General features: G+C 37.6%; 2 protein-coding genes across 3 annotated transcripts in view; both read right to left on the bottom strand.

Annotated features, from left to right (window-relative positions):
• Positions 1 to 679: 679 nt before the first annotated feature.
• On the bottom strand, positions 680 to 1,661 carry cunh15orf61 (chromosome unknown C15orf61 homolog). The gene is made up of 2 exons (XM_056254452.1): positions 939 to 1,661; positions 680 to 858 (listed from the first exon to the last, which is right to left on the bottom strand). The coding sequence occupies exons 1-2, from the start codon at positions 1,279 to 1,281 to the stop codon at positions 731 to 733; spliced, it is 471 nt and encodes a 156-aa protein (XP_056110427.1). The 5' UTR covers positions 1,282 to 1,661; the 3' UTR covers positions 680 to 730.
• Positions 1,662 to 1,882: 221 nt separating this feature from the next.
• Positions 1,883 to 15,440, bottom strand: part of iqch (IQ motif containing H) — a 35,674-nt gene continuing 22,116 nt past the window's right edge. For both annotated transcript variants that reach the window (XM_056254347.1, XM_056254357.1), the window contains exons 14-21: positions 15,206 to 15,400; positions 10,798 to 10,918; positions 10,165 to 10,451; positions 5,903 to 6,073; positions 3,980 to 4,105; positions 3,838 to 3,899; positions 3,319 to 3,427; positions 1,883 to 2,392 (exon numbers count right to left, since the gene is read on the bottom strand). In XM_056254347.1, coding sequence (XP_056110322.1) covers positions 2,246 to 2,392; positions 3,319 to 3,427; positions 3,838 to 3,899; positions 3,980 to 4,105; positions 5,903 to 6,073; positions 10,165 to 10,451; positions 10,798 to 10,918; positions 15,206 to 15,400 — 1,218 coding nt within the window. In that variant the 3' untranslated portion in view covers positions 1,883 to 2,245. The remainder of the gene's footprint in view (positions 2,393 to 3,318; positions 3,428 to 3,837; positions 3,900 to 3,979; positions 4,106 to 5,902; positions 6,074 to 10,164; positions 10,452 to 10,797; positions 10,919 to 15,205; positions 15,401 to 15,440) is intronic.

Genomic DNA, 15,440 nt, shown 5'->3' with positions numbered 1-15,440 from the left:
ATTAGCTTTAGGGAGGAAAACAAGTGGGAAAACGAGGAGTTGCATAGCTTGTAAACGTCAAAGAATACATCGAGATGCATCATAATAATGCCTAATAATCTGCATCCCATGTTTGACCAAATCATTTAATCAATTTTAAAAAAAAAAGACTTCTCAAAAATGTCAAATTTCAAAATAAGCTTGCCTACTTGCAACAAACGGATGAGAAACACAATTACCAATTTAATAAATAATAATAAAAGACATGTAATTAAGTATTTTACCTTGGAAAGAAAAGATGTTCTTGAATAATCTGGTCAAACTTTTAATCAGTGGTTCTAAATTTTGCCCCTCAATTTTTGTGGGTTTTATCTCTTTTATTATTTATGCAACTGGTTATTTAAAAAGCTTCAATTATTACTCAAAATTTGGGGGGAATATCTTGCTTATTATTTTAGGCAATACTATTAATAAAAATAATAAACATACTATTGTTAAATAATGTTAATTGAGAAATACGTTTTTTATGCTTTTTTATATTTTTAGTTATCAATCTGATATTTACAAATCAATACAAATTGTTATACTGAAAAGAAAACTCAGAAGTTGAAAATTAATCATTTTATTTTTTTTTGTGCAAAAGTGCATTCCAGGGCATTTCATACAATGCAAAAGTGGATTCCAGGGCATTTGCATACTGTATGACAAATATTGGCCTGTGAAACTCAAGTCATTTTCAAATAGTAGAATATTAGAACTGAGCACCGTCCACCTCCTTGTACGCAAAGTAAACGGTGACAGGTCCTGCAGATGTCTGAACCTTCTCTGTCACACCAACTACCATCCATGAACCCAAGCCATATGCCAAGCATGGGATACCTTGAAGAAAGAGAGGAAAAACATAAATGCCTTTATTTTTTTTAAATATCAGATAAAACGTGTAGCCCATTAAAACTTACCAAGATTAACGACTTTCAATGCAGCAAAAAAACTATTTTCAAACTCCAGGTTCTGAGGAGGTGCTTTGGTGCAGTGGTATTTGATGAAAGGGAAAGCACCAGTTCTAAGGATGTGGTAGTTCGCTCCCTGCACCTGCCAGTTGAAGTTGGACAGACCGAACTGGTCATTGATGACGTCACGGTAGCGCACGCAGAACGAGGTCCAGGGCGGGAGTGCGCGCTGCGTGAGGTGACATGTTAATACTTCAGAGGCGGCAGGACGAAGCGCTTTATTCCCAAAGGTGCTGGGGAACAACACCACTTTTAGAAAGCCGCTGTGGATTATCCGCAGAATTTCTGTCATTTCTGAGTAAACCCTCAAGTCTAATATTTCAAGAGCTTCTGTTGGTGCGTCACATCATTATTTCGTCATGAAAAATAAATTAAGCAACGTGACAGCTTACAAAGCCACGAGAAATAAAGAGCATCAAACCCCAACTAACAGCTAGCTTTGTGACTTTTAGTCAGTACAAAAGTATCGCCTAAACATTCTGTGATCTTGAATCCTAGTCCCGTTTCGGTTGTCAGTAAAGGCTAACGTTACACAACTTACCGGAGCGGCTTTAAAACTCGTCTGACAATCATTTATATTGTTACCTGGACGAAAGTACGATTAATATGTTAGTTTTTCGCAGAAATTATGATGCGTTCAATATAACCTTCAGTGGTACGATACATATCTTCTCCGGGAAGAAACAACCAAGCGCTTTTTTTGTTCCCATTTGCTCTAGCATAGCAGTGTGTATAGTGTCATGGATCTTTATTCTCATGCGCACTTAACTTCCATTCACAATTGGAATTAAACATAAAATACAATATAGTAATATAGCATTAGTTATACAATACATTCTAACAGTAAATGCACAATATAGATTTACATTTATAATGTATAGTACCTATTTAAAAAACTATCAAAAACTGCTTATTTTTTAGTGATTATAATTTTAAAGAAGATTTAATGCAAAGTTATGTTTTGTGTTCCTGGAACATAATTCAAGGCGGAACGAATTAAGCAACTATCCCCAGTTGTAGTCTCACCCTATGATGAGCTAGGAAAATGTCATGAATGGCACATCCTTTTCGCATTGTTAATCTTTACAAACAAAAACAAAAAAATTGCACAACATTTTAGATCACTATAAAAATGAAACCTAAAAAGGCCATGGATGAAATGTTACAGTATGTATTATATAACTAAGTTCTGTAGAAATGTTTCTTGACAGCAATTTATAACTGAATGTGCAAATGCTTTTGATGATATGGTATAACTATGTTGATTTATTTGGGGTTGATCTGTGTGGTTTATGAGGTGATAACTGTTCGCTTCCGACTGCAGGAATCTCCTTTTCTTCTTGAGATGTGGTTTGGTTTTGTATGGTCATGCCCAGGATCTCCTCGATGTCCTTGATAAGTTCCTTATAAAAGCAAACAATAGCAGACATTCAGTATATGTCTGACAACAGATCTTAACCTCTAACCACTGAACAGTGAATAAGAATTCCATCAAATTAAGTAATAGTGTGTTGAATGCAGTAATTCAGCAAGTGTCAAAGAATCTCCAATTCACTCACAATGTCCACAGTGTTCTACATTTGTATGACTTCAGCTGCAGATAGTGGTCAGAGATACAGCCTTCACTTTAATAAATGCATAACTTGTGTATTGTATAAAATGTTAATATGACAGGCAAGTGGCATGCTTTTTCAAAAATAAATGTGCTCAAGTAAAATTTTCTCATCTGAGATTGACCAGTTCACTTCTCTTTACCACAAAATGTCTCAGTGAAACTTTGGTATAATGATAGTTTAATAATAAACTTTAGTTTAGTTATAATACGGACAATATATATTTTTTTAGAATAACATGCTTAGACAAAATTGTGACATATTTTTGTGCAAACTGTAAACCTGTTTTTCACTATGGGCCTGTATACTCACCATTTGCCAAAAGTAATATGCTGACAATTGTTGTGTCATAACTCAATTTGAAGCATGACGTTTATTATTACTAGCATTACATTAAGGTTTTGCAGAGCCTTTTGGAGTAAATAGTGGAGTAGTGGACTCCTCTACTGAGTGACTGATACTTACTGCTGTGTTGTGGATATATTTTTGTTAATTATTTGTTTGTCAGGTCATTCTTTGTCTTTGTAAAGTCTCTAAAACCATTATTTTTAATAGGTGAAACTGTCAAAAATCCTTGTGATTTCTGTCCTAGTTTGTAGATACATGACTTGAACGTGAAACATCTATAGTGTTTTTTGATGACTAAAGTGAAGCAGAGAATATCCCATTAGCATAAGGACTTTTAAGCGCAGGGTCCAAAAAATACATCCGCATACCTTAAAATTGTTTTCTCCTTGCATATTTGGAGCTGATATTTCCTGATGAATGACTGACAGGTTGCGAGCAAAGGTCAGCAGTGCTCCCTGGAGATTCTCCGAGATTGTTCTGTTAACGACACACAGAAACAAACGAGCTTACTAATGATCCCCCAGAACCATCATCAGAGAAAAACAAAAAAACAATCACCTTGTTTGGCTGTGGGGCTGTAAGGAGCTTAATGAGAACTCTCAGCCTTAAAGAGTGTGCTATTCTTTAGGGAGAAATGAGGAAGGAGAGCAGGGCTTCGATGTGATGGGTATAGGATTTATGTGACAAATGCTTTTAATTCGACTTGGCAGTATTTTGCACTCTGACACATTTCAGGTTGAGGTATTCACTACATAATGTTTAATCTGCTCTTGGGAGTGTGCTCAAGGTCTAGATATATCTCTAATGGTAATGGGGACAGAAGAAGGGAAAACAAAGCTGGAGAAAGACAAGGGTTATGCGTCTGCCTGCTTCATGTGGGAACTCACAGCATGCCAAGACTCCTTCTATCTCTGCTGTCATGGGGGGCGAACACAGTGCCTTGCCTTGCCTGAAACATTAGCAGAAGTATATAAAAACACTTGCTCTGCAATCAAAGAACACCAGTTGTATTAATGGGAGAGGTTATACCTTGACATCATAGCCTATGCCCTGCGCTTTGCACATCAGAAAAAATGTGCTGTAATATACCAAAGAAAGATTGGTGTGGAGAAGTCGGGTGCACATCACTGCAAAGCGACTGGTCACGGAGGTTTGCTGAGAAGAGCACATACGGTACACACAGAGTTAGACAAGAAATTGCATGTGATTCTGTTGCTAAAAAATTGACCAGTACATCTAAATGATAAATTGACCTCTCGGGGATGGCAATAACCGCCACACTAGAAACAAATAGAAGAGTTTCGAAAGCCCGCATGGAGAAAGGGGGCTTTAGTTTCACAGTCAAAGAGGGCACTGGGGAGACCGAGTCCGGTGTTATTAGGTTATACCGCTGCAGAAAACAGAAAGGTTTCCTATAAAACCCAACGATGCTCACAGACACGGCAGATAAAAGATGTGTCTAAAAGAACGCCACAGGAGCGGATTAGTTAAGAGTGGCAGGACTCGCAGGACTCGTAGCGGGCATGAGGCATATTCTCAGTGACAGATATGAAGCGGAGGGTAAAGCCCTTGCACGGTGTGCGGGGCATGAGTAATTCCCTTCTATGGAACTCTGTTTTCAGCTGTCAGGCACACTATCCTCAAACAACAATAAAAAGCTTTTCCTGCAGGGTTTTAATTGTGTTTGTAATATTCTAGGTTTAAATGATGGCCAAAGCCGGAGCCATTAAGACAGGCAGGCGGGAGCCGGGCGATATGAGGGCATACAAACCAAATGAATGTTTGATAAAATAATACAAGTCGCAGATTAACAAGCGTAAACTCCGGTTTGCCGCTAATAAAGGAACTCTATTGTTTAGGGGCTGGCATCAGGTTGATGAGGTGCTCAGGCATGCATACACATGCATAATGAATATGGTATGCATTATTTATGGGCTGATTATTTAGACTCATCTATCAAAATGATAATGAATTCAGCTTCTTCTAAACACCAATCAGGTCGGAAGCGTAATTACAGCGTTTAGTTGTATTTAACCAAAATAAAACAACAAAGCTTAGCTGGATCAATCTTTATGGATGCAGTGATTTATCGGGATAATATCCAGCAGAGGACTCTTATTGCTCTTTGGTCCAGTCTCAAGGAACACATTCTGGATAATGGCATTCTTGTGCTTTAAAGAGCTAAAAGCATTCCAAAGTGTTTAGCATTAACCTTTAAAGTGATAGTTCACCGAAAAAAAAGAAAGAAAATTCTGTCATATTTACTCACCCTCATGGCCCATAGGACTTTCTTTCTACTGTGAAAATAAAATGATTGTTATTTATAGCAGGATGTACAAGCTGCCCTTTTCCATGTAATGAAAGTGAATGGTGACCACGGCTGTCGAGACAAAACTTTCAGTGAATAATGACTTCAATTTCAGTCTTTTCCTCACACTATCATACGGCTGAAGAAGATTTGGAATAAAACACACAAGTTGCATACACTGCTTTTATGATGCATTTTTGACAGCCCATAGTTTCCGTCCACTTTTATTGTATGGATGAGAATGGCAACATTAAAACTTGTGCTTCCACAGAAGAAAGAAAGTCATATATACCACGATAAAAAAAAAAAAAAAAAAAGAATTTGGTAAGAAATTGTAAGACTGGAAGAACTGGAAGAGAGGGCTACTCTCTGAGAAAACAAAGGAAATTAACATTTGAACTCTCTTGCTATATTACCATCCCCTTTTGAATGGTATAGTAGGTTTAGAACAACATAACGGTGAATAAATAACAGATTTGTTCATTTTTGATCTCTATGAGGTTATTACTAAACTATTCCAAAATAAAGTCTTGAATATCTGACAAATGTTTTTATACCATATTTCAAATCCAGTATATAACAATCACATCTTCTTAATGCCAATAGAGTGAGTGGATACTTTACTTGAAATTAGAGATTCTTACAGCTCTGATCTTTATTCCAGCATGGCGTACGGAAGACTTCACATCTCTGACTAAAGGGGAAACCTCTAGTTTACTGGTGTGGCAGTCCAGCGTCCCTCTCGTCATCATGAGCATCAGCTGGGTCATAGCCAGCTGGTTACTGTAGCCCAGGTCAAGATCAATAGCCCATACCTAAATACAGTACAAACCAGCATACACAGACAAGTCTGGAGGTCCAACACATAAATCAACGTAACTATTCGCTTATTTTCAAACAGCAAGTAGACAATGACAAAAATTTCACAACAAACAGACAGATGAATAACTGTATTTGCAGGGGGAAAAAACAGAGCTCAGATTCAACAGACGTGTGTGTATGAGAGAGAGAGAGAGAGAGAGAGAGAGAGAGAGAGAGAGAGAGAGAGAGAGAGAGAGAGAGAGAGTGTGTTACATACTGTGTCTAAAGCCCAACTGGAGACTCTTCACATCTGTATGGTTAATGGCATCATTATAAGGATATTAAGGGGTCAGGCCCAGTCGTGGCCTTATGCTTAAACAGGGCTAATTTTCCCTGATAATAATCTAATAGCTATGCCCTCTCTTCAAAAAGTGGCAAATAAATCACCACTGAAGGAGTTGTTAATAACTAAGTGGCAGTTGGCTGACTCTCCTGTCGTCCCTATTTGTCAACCTAAACGCTGCTGCCAGCAAATGCAAATGGTGGCCCGGCTGCTGAAATCACTTTCTGATCACAGTATTGTGCTCAACGTTCACATGCAGAAATATACAGTGCGCTGAATCATCATCTTACACCGGCTTTAATTCAATTGCAAGCACAAATTAATTTCAGTATATAATAACTACTAAAAAGAAAGAAAATAAAGGATTAATTATTTCATATCTGTTGATTTTGTCCAGAAAAAAAAAATATTCCTTTGTGTTGTAGCTACAGTATATAATAAGAAATGTTATGATGTCATCACAGTTAATTTTTTTGCTTGCGAAAGTAGTTAATTCATACAAATTTAAAGCTCTTTAAAGACTAAGCACAAATCCCTGTCCGAAATAAGCCCTTGTAAAGGAATCAAGTAAAGCAATGACCTTTGAAAACTGGACTCCGGACTCAGTATAGAGTATAGAGCTGAATTCATCCAGTAGTCATACTTAATACCTGTGCTTGTGGGATAGGTGGGACCATTTAGCCAGTCTGTAGAATCAGCCAAGCCTGCTTCATTGTCAACCTCAACAAAGGCGCTTGATATATACGCCCAGATTGTACCTGTCTTCTATAGCCCCTTCACTTTCATTAAAAACTGCAATCTTGCAGCTGAGCCTCCCTCCGCACACAATGTGAGGCAAGCCTGCAAGGGCAAACACATGCGACCCACCTCTCCCCCACACATACAAAAAATACAGACTGCTTTTAGCAACAGGTTTAAATGTAAATTGATGTTTAAATAGAGACAGGTTAGCACTAGTCTGGCAGATCTGTCTGCCTCTGTGCCAGGAGAGATCGGACAGTGATGTTTGGATTTATCTGCCTGAATTCCTTTTGTCAGTTTTAATTGTGTGTGCAGTTTATTCTCAGTAAGACACGCTGAATAAAATTCATCCCGTGCCTCTGTGAATTCACAATATAGAGAATCCTGGTGCTATTCAATCAGAAGAATGTAGGAATTACTTTCATTTGCAGGACTAAATGGCATTCTATCGGGAGTGTATATGAGATTCAAGTGTGAGATTTTCTGTGGAAAAGTATATTCCACCTCCATGAGTAATTTATCTAAAAAAATCTGCTGTTCTCTGCCTTCCAAAGTCAATCATCTATTTTAAAATCACAGCATGCCAACTGAGTCGATGATTAAAACAGCGGTATATGACATTCATTTGAAAATATATCTGTTCTATAGCATTTCATACTAGACCAACCCTTTCAGAGTGATAAATAGTATGTGCATAAGTAGCTGTAAAAATCAACCACTGACTCAAAGGGGGCTCCAGGCTTTCACTGTGTTAAGTAAATGTCATAAGCTATTTTTCTGAGCTCTAACATTTCAAGCACATACATGAGTGATTAGAACACTAGGATTTGGCTTACACCAAAACCACTGTCCATCTCCAGACAGGCCCTTCAACAGTAAGAACAACTAAGAATAGGTTTTCTTTTTGAAATAGTGATCGATATAGTGAATTCAATGTGAGTGTGTTCTGACACCCTCTAGTGGCAGTGGAAATTGGATCGCTAAAAGAACAATGTGACAAGACACATTTCCATCTTAGGCCTGCCAGCAAGAATCATTGATAAAAATCACAGTACTCTAATTAATTATGCATCATGTTGCCTAGTTATATAATCACTCCTTTGCTCACTAATCATTTGCACTATGTATAACATTTCCACAGGGGATATTAACATCCCATGACTTAATAAACAGACCTAGATTTAGAAACACAAGTTTTGAAAAATGACTAACTCAATATCTAACACAGTAAGGTCAGTGAGGTCAAATCCATTTCATTTTTTCCACATTAGACTTAAATTTATTTTAATGTATCCCCTCCCTTTTCACCCACAGAGATTTTTCAGTTGTCATGTCATTTGGCAGAGATGCAAAGCAAACCATGCACGGTCTGAAACGCAAGGAATGCTAGTTAGTTAGCCTCCTACTGTTAGGGGTGTCTCAGCACTGTAACAAATGTTTATTTAGGTAACCTTAAAAATGAGCTTCATGAGGTCTACATGAACTGTTTAAAACCTATTAGCTTATGCAGGTATAAAAAGCTCTTTAGATAACTGCATACCGGTATATTAATTTTTAAAAGTACATTAAAGTACATAGTCCGTAAAATCAACTCAATGTAGTGTCTTACTGTATTTTTTGCAGATATTGAAAAAAGATGGGGAGAATCTTGCAAATAAGCAAGCCAAAATGTTCTTTTTCTATTTATTGTGCTAGAGAAAACACCACATTGTTCGATCTGTCTTCGACAGTGACCAAGAACCCCAACGTCTGAGGAAAAGACACTCCAGCCTGACCTCCTGTCTGACACCAGTACATAGCTGGGGTGTTGTAAGGTCAGGGGGCAAGGCCTTAAAAGGCGAATTAGTTTATTGACACAATAAGACCTGACAGTTTATTAGATTGCCTTTTGGCACATTAGCCACCCTTCATTGTCTCATCTGTACAGCTCCTAAGGGGAACCTAGGAGTGATCTTATAACATCTCAATAAGAGCCCCGGGCCAGTAGATTGAACCCTCACACTATCTATATTCTATAAGGTGAGAACGGTGTTACGTGCTCTGACAGAACAGTGCCACATGTCAGATCCCATATCATTTTCAACAGCTTCTTAACATGGCAGGTTCTGTTTTCATAGAGCTGTAAAACACACCACTGACATTTAAGGGTCAATTTGTTTCTGAGCGAGCTTGTTTGATGAAAGATAGATAGAGCTGAGTGCTTCCATTGTTCCTGTATCTCAAATGGAAGAACATGGCGCTAGCAATACCAAGGTTGTGGGTTTGATTCCAGAAAACTGTACTAATAAAAACGTATACCAATTTTCTTTGGATAACCGCTTTCTTTGTCTGATTAAAGTGGATATGTTACATAATGTATAATAGTTTCAAAAGCATATAGTCTACTGTACTATGAATGGAAATGTCATACCTATACATTTAACCTTAATCTTATCTATATTCATACTCAATTGTACATTAACGTGACTACTTTTATAATGCTTCATATCTGTAAAGTATAAAAATATAAAAAATAGAATATATATAAAATATACACTACCATTCAATTAAAAAAAGTATCTTATGTTCACCAAGGCAGCATTTATTTTATCTGAAATAGAGTAAAACAGTTATATTGTGAAATATTATTACAAATTAAAATACCTGTTTTCGATTTTAATCAAGTTTAAAACGTAATTTATTCCTGTGATGGCGAAGCTGAATATTCAGAAGCCCTTGCTTCAGTCTTCAGTGTCACACGATCCTTCAAAAATCATTCTAATATGGTAATTTAGAGCTCAAGAAACATTTCTTATTATTATCAATCTTTAAAACAGCATTTATTTTAAATAAAACATTTTGTAACGTACATTTTTGCATTACAATTTATTTCGTAATGTAAAAAAAAATAATTAATGCATCCTTGCTGAATAAAAGTATTCTTACTCTAAATCTTACTGAGCCCAAATATTTAAAAAGGTAGTGTAAATATAAAGTGGTTCATATTGAGAAGTGTTTTAAAGACTTAGTTGGTTCTCTAACCTGCTGTTCCAGGTTGCTGGGATCCAGAAAGGTGACTAGATCTATGGAGAGGTGTCCCATGATGAAGCGCTGCTGACAGGCCTGTCCTATACTATTGCAGATAGTGTGCAGGACGTCAGGGCAGATGGAGGACTGGGGTACAGTGCAGCCCACCACTTCCAACCCACTGGGCCCACGCAGTTGATCTCCACAGGACAGCATGTGCACATCTCCACCCGGCTCCACCAGAAGATCCACCGTCAGACATGTCACACTATCCGAAGGAGGGAAGGCTTCTATCACTCCACCTGAGGAAGGAGATGGATACACTCTCAAAAATAAAGGTTCTTCATGGAACCACAGATGCCAATAAAGAACCTTTAACATCAGTGGAAACTTTCCATGGCTCAAAAGGTTCTTTATAGTGGAAAAAAAAGGTTCTTTAGAATATTAAAATGTTCTTCACACTAAAGGCGCTTCCCAATTTGTACTATTCAATGCCATTTTGTAGTATAAATAGTATGAGTAATGTGTTCACACTGAAAATTCCAAAAAGAAGATGAATGTAATTAACCAAAAAAAGGTGTTGGAATGTAAGAGTGTACAAAGAGAAAGTGTCTGATCTGACAGGTTTGAGGTACTTTGCAAACTTACCTTCCCTGAGGAAGTGTTCTAAGAAACAGGTCCATGTAGTATAGCAGGATGTGTTGGCCGGCCGGGCATATGACGCCAGAAGATGAGGAACTTCCTCTAAGAACTTGATCATGACCGGCTCCTGCACCAAAAAATAAAAGATAAAAGCAAAGTCGGTCATACTGAAAATCCTCCAAGCTCCAAAGAACGACCTAAATAAAACTAATATCTCAATTTACGTCATTAAGCAATTTCTGACCATGGTGTCTGGGTCTGATGTAAAAAAAAAAACATATAGCACTACATAGTGTCGATACCCCTGATGAAGCAGTAACTACTGAAGTGTGTCTTAATTTGACATGCCTTACAAAAGCACAGAAGGTGGTTGTGTATGGGGGTGGGGGACTTTGATTGACAGCCCATTGCCACGGCATCACAGTAGTCTAATAGCTTTAACTGAAGGCAATAGTAACTGCACCTGTCCCCAATAAGAACTGACACATGCTGGCAGATAAATACCTATGCAAGCCAATCGATCAAGAGATCAATCAGGGTCTGTTTCTGATCAATACAGCCCTTGTTTCTGTAACTAGAAAACACCATAATGGCTTTGACACTTAATTATGTTGTTAATTGCAATGTTTGACTTTCCAGGAGTGCCTCTTAAAACCTGTTGGTTAGTAAGATAAAGAATATCACCTTAAGGACCTCTCAAAACTGAGAAGAATGGACCGAGCACTTAAGGACAGCCACCACAAGCACATTAAGTACATAATTTATGTACTTCCTACTGCAATGAGATAGAAAACAGTTTTTACTTAAGCACAACATAAAAGGATAAAGAATCATTTTGGTGGGAAACTATTTAATGAAATATCCTTTTCATTCTTAAAGCGCATATAATAAGTCAATAGGTCCCGTTTAACAACCTTGAGAAGTGCAGGTTGTGCTCTAGAAGATGGTAAGGATGAATTATTTTCAATCTCCATTAAGTCTATAACCTTTTCAAGTACATTTATAATATTCAAACATATGTGACCACTGACATCACTGAAGAAGTTTCAAGATGCGGAGATATGATGCTGTTGATATTCAAGTCATGAAACAGCCATCATCATATTCAAGTACCAGAAGAGCCAGGGTCAATCGCTGCGCAGTGATTTCACCCCCGACACAAGCCATAAAGCACACAATGGTGCGGCAAAAAGTGTAAGGAAACGGCCTTCGTTCCCCGCGAAAGAGCAGGCACGCTCTGAGAATTTGCCAATGCACTTCACACAAACAGCGGGGAGGGAAGGAAAGCGAGAGGGAATCATTTTTGCCATTCTTTATTTGGACTTAAACTGCGAACTGTACTGTGAGAGAGGATTCGGGCCTTGCTTGGCTTCCACATAAAGATGAGCTATTTGAAACTATATAAATAAAATAAATGTCTCCTGTGTGCTTTGATTGCTGTTTGATCTCTACATTAGAAAGAGTGACATTGCAGTTGCAAGCATATTCAACAGCATACCTCCTAAGAGGGATATGGGGCTTTTTCAAAGCTTTCCTTAAAGGGATATTTCACTTGAAAATGAGCACTCTGCCATAATCTAGTACATTTTCATGTCATTACAAACCTGTCTTTGTTCTGTGGAACCAAAAAGTAGATATTTTGAAAAATGTCTTACTGTTTTTTGTCCACGCAATGTCATGCAGTTGGGTCCAATGTTGTTTTGGACCCCATTGACTTTCATTATATGGACAAAAACAAGTGAAACATTCTTCAGATATTTTTTTTTGTGTGTGTTTTTTTTTTCTTCGTAAGCCATCTGATATAACTTTCATATACATGAGATGTTAGACATACAAATATAAAATACAAATATAAAGTGATGATATCAGGTAAATGGACATTTTGAATGGGTTTGAAAATAAAGCCTGGTTATTATATGGACATATTTGCGGATTACTTCCCAAACGCAACATTAACCAAAGGGGAATACAGAAAGTGTCGTTACATTCAATATCTAATAAAATAAACATGGTACAACACGTAATCCCACATGCATTGAATAAAATAAGTAGGAGACAATCTGTCTATCTGTTGATGCTATTAGTATAATGCTCCCTCGTGTCTAATGACCCATGTACTGGCAGAACGTGCATGTTTGTAATGTGTAAAGTGTTGCGTGTACGGGTCCACCCAGCCGTTGAATAGAGTGAGATCCGCATGTCTTTAACCCATCTTCTCTGAATAGCTGATAGGCTCGCCCCGGGCTGAAACACCCCTCTGGGTTTGGGCCTCCTAAACAAACTGCAAAGAATCACACAGTCTTTCTTCACACTGCCTCTAGGTCTGTTTTCACACTTATCTCTGTGGCTGTTCCTCTATAGGGCCACATGGGTTCTTGTATTCTTCCCCTTGCATTAGAAAAGGCTCCTTACAGAATCAATAATTAAACAATGTGCACACAGTAAATAGGGTAAATAGAGGGGGAGCTCACCATAGACCCGGGCTTGACGGGGGAAATTAAAGGATGCATTATACTAAAAACAGCTCCCTAGAGAAGCAAAATAGCATTTAAACTCCTATGACTCCTATAAATAAAGCCAAACGCAAAACTTATGTGAAGCCACTGAGCACTGATAATTGTGTTCTGATAATTACAAAATCATTATAATAGTTTTCTGGTCCTTCAAATGGACGTTTTAAAAAATTTAATTGCAAATATGTAGCAGGCATCATACATACAAATGTTTTGTACTTAAAGAACAAAAGGCAATATTTACCCTTTATTACCTACTGCAATTAAAACATTACACTGATAAATCTGCTCTACAATATTTCCACATTTGTTGCTGAATTTATTAGCTTGAGTAATAAAGTGCAATGAGCATGACAAAAAGATAAATAAAACGAATGACATGCAAATACGCAACCGTAAACAGAACAGTGAGCATTTAGCAAAAATCAGTTATGAGGGGTGCTGCAGAATGGCAAAATTGGCACTAAAAGAGTGAATACAGATTTGTAGAAAATGAATGACACGCTGAAATAACCTCTGTGCTCTCCATTCTGTTAGCAGAGCTTGCCATTGATTAAAAAGGTTGAAGAGGTAGAATAAAGGCCCGTACTGGCTTCCATATGGCCCAGAAGCCCTAAGGGTGCAGGCCAGCTCATCAGGCCCCAGCTCCCTCTCCTCTCACTGGGACCCCAGCTGGTGAAGAGCCCCCATTTAAAGCTCCTTCACCGCCATCACCATAATGGAGCTTGGCTGGGCCTCAACCGCTTACCTCTGTAATTAACAGCGCCAATGCCACTACAATTACAGCCCCAGATTCCTCTCTCGGCCTCAGTGTAAATTAGGGACTGAGCTAATAGCTTGGAGGTTGGACACGTGGCCTCCTATTGCCCCCGGGATAGAAGGTTACAATAAAAGGCTGGAATAAAAAAAAAGAAAGAAAAAAAAAAGCTAGGTCTGATTTTGCACACAGCATCGTATGATGATAACCCTGTAATTAGTTTATACAAAGCTCACGGTGTAATGGCAAAACACTGTATTTAAATCAAGGGCCAAATTATCGAGGAGAGGGTTATGAACATGATTACCGGCGGATAAAACTGATGTGTTTTTTAAAAAACACAACAGAGTGTTGAATACATCACATTTGAATTAGAATACATAAATATGCTAAAATTCTCATTCTCAAGACTCATTATTAATTTCCCATGTATTTGAGTCATAAGCACTCTCATGGCATCAAAGTTTGGCCTTGGTCAATAATGACAGGCTTGCCATTGAGACAAGAGTGCATTTTGTACAGAATATAAATATAAAAACCAGGCAAAGCGGAAATTCTAATGAACAACGCTTGTGACTGAAGTGTAGCTGCATTTGCAAAATAAAAGAAATGGCACATTTCATTTTGCATTTAAAAAAACAAGCCACTTGATACTTCTAAAGTGCTACTGTTGCACAATAGGCACGCACTCATGCAGACTGTGCATTTGAATGGTCTGCGTTTAGGACAAATCAGAACAAATGTTCTCAACAGATTTATTTTATTCATTTTAAAGGCAAAATCACTGGCATCTACCCAGCCTTACCAAAACTTTGTTTTTTTTGTGTGAAATGTTTAGTATTATCACTATTGTATTAAGGATTTATTAAACATAATGCTAACACATTACGGTATTTTAGAACTGAAATAGTTCAAGGAACTTACCGGTATATTCAATTTAAATTAAATGTAAAAAAAGATCAAATATGATGTGTATAAATTATCCTGAAAACTATAATTAAATGAAACATAATTAAAATAATGAATAATAATACAATATAAATATTAAAATGTATCCTTTCTCAACAACAACAACAACAACAACAACAAATAATCCAATCGTATAACTGAAGGTTATTTAAAGTTAAAAATAAAGCAGTCCTACCCTTACTTGAGGGAGTGACGTTCTCCACTGTTTAGGCCCGTGGCGGATAAACTCCTGCTGTGCCCATGGGCGGCATTTTAGGTAGCTGACGTCACAATAAGCCGTTCCCCGTCCACCCACTTCGCTATCTATCTTGAAGAGCCATCGCTGGACTTCCATGTGTTCTGTCATCAACTGGGCCAGACCTTCATAAAGCTTTGAGAGAGACATATGAATTACTCTTAATATTATATCA

Source organism: Rhinichthys klamathensis, unplaced genomic scaffold (genome assembly GCF_029890125.1).
Source record: "Rhinichthys klamathensis goyatoka isolate OS25496 unplaced genomic scaffold, OSU_Roscu_1.1 h1tg000005l_1, whole genome shotgun sequence".
Taxonomy (NCBI): domain Eukaryota; kingdom Metazoa; phylum Chordata; class Actinopteri; order Cypriniformes; family Leuciscidae; genus Rhinichthys; species Rhinichthys klamathensis.
This window is presented reverse-complemented; position numbering and strand designations above follow the sequence as displayed.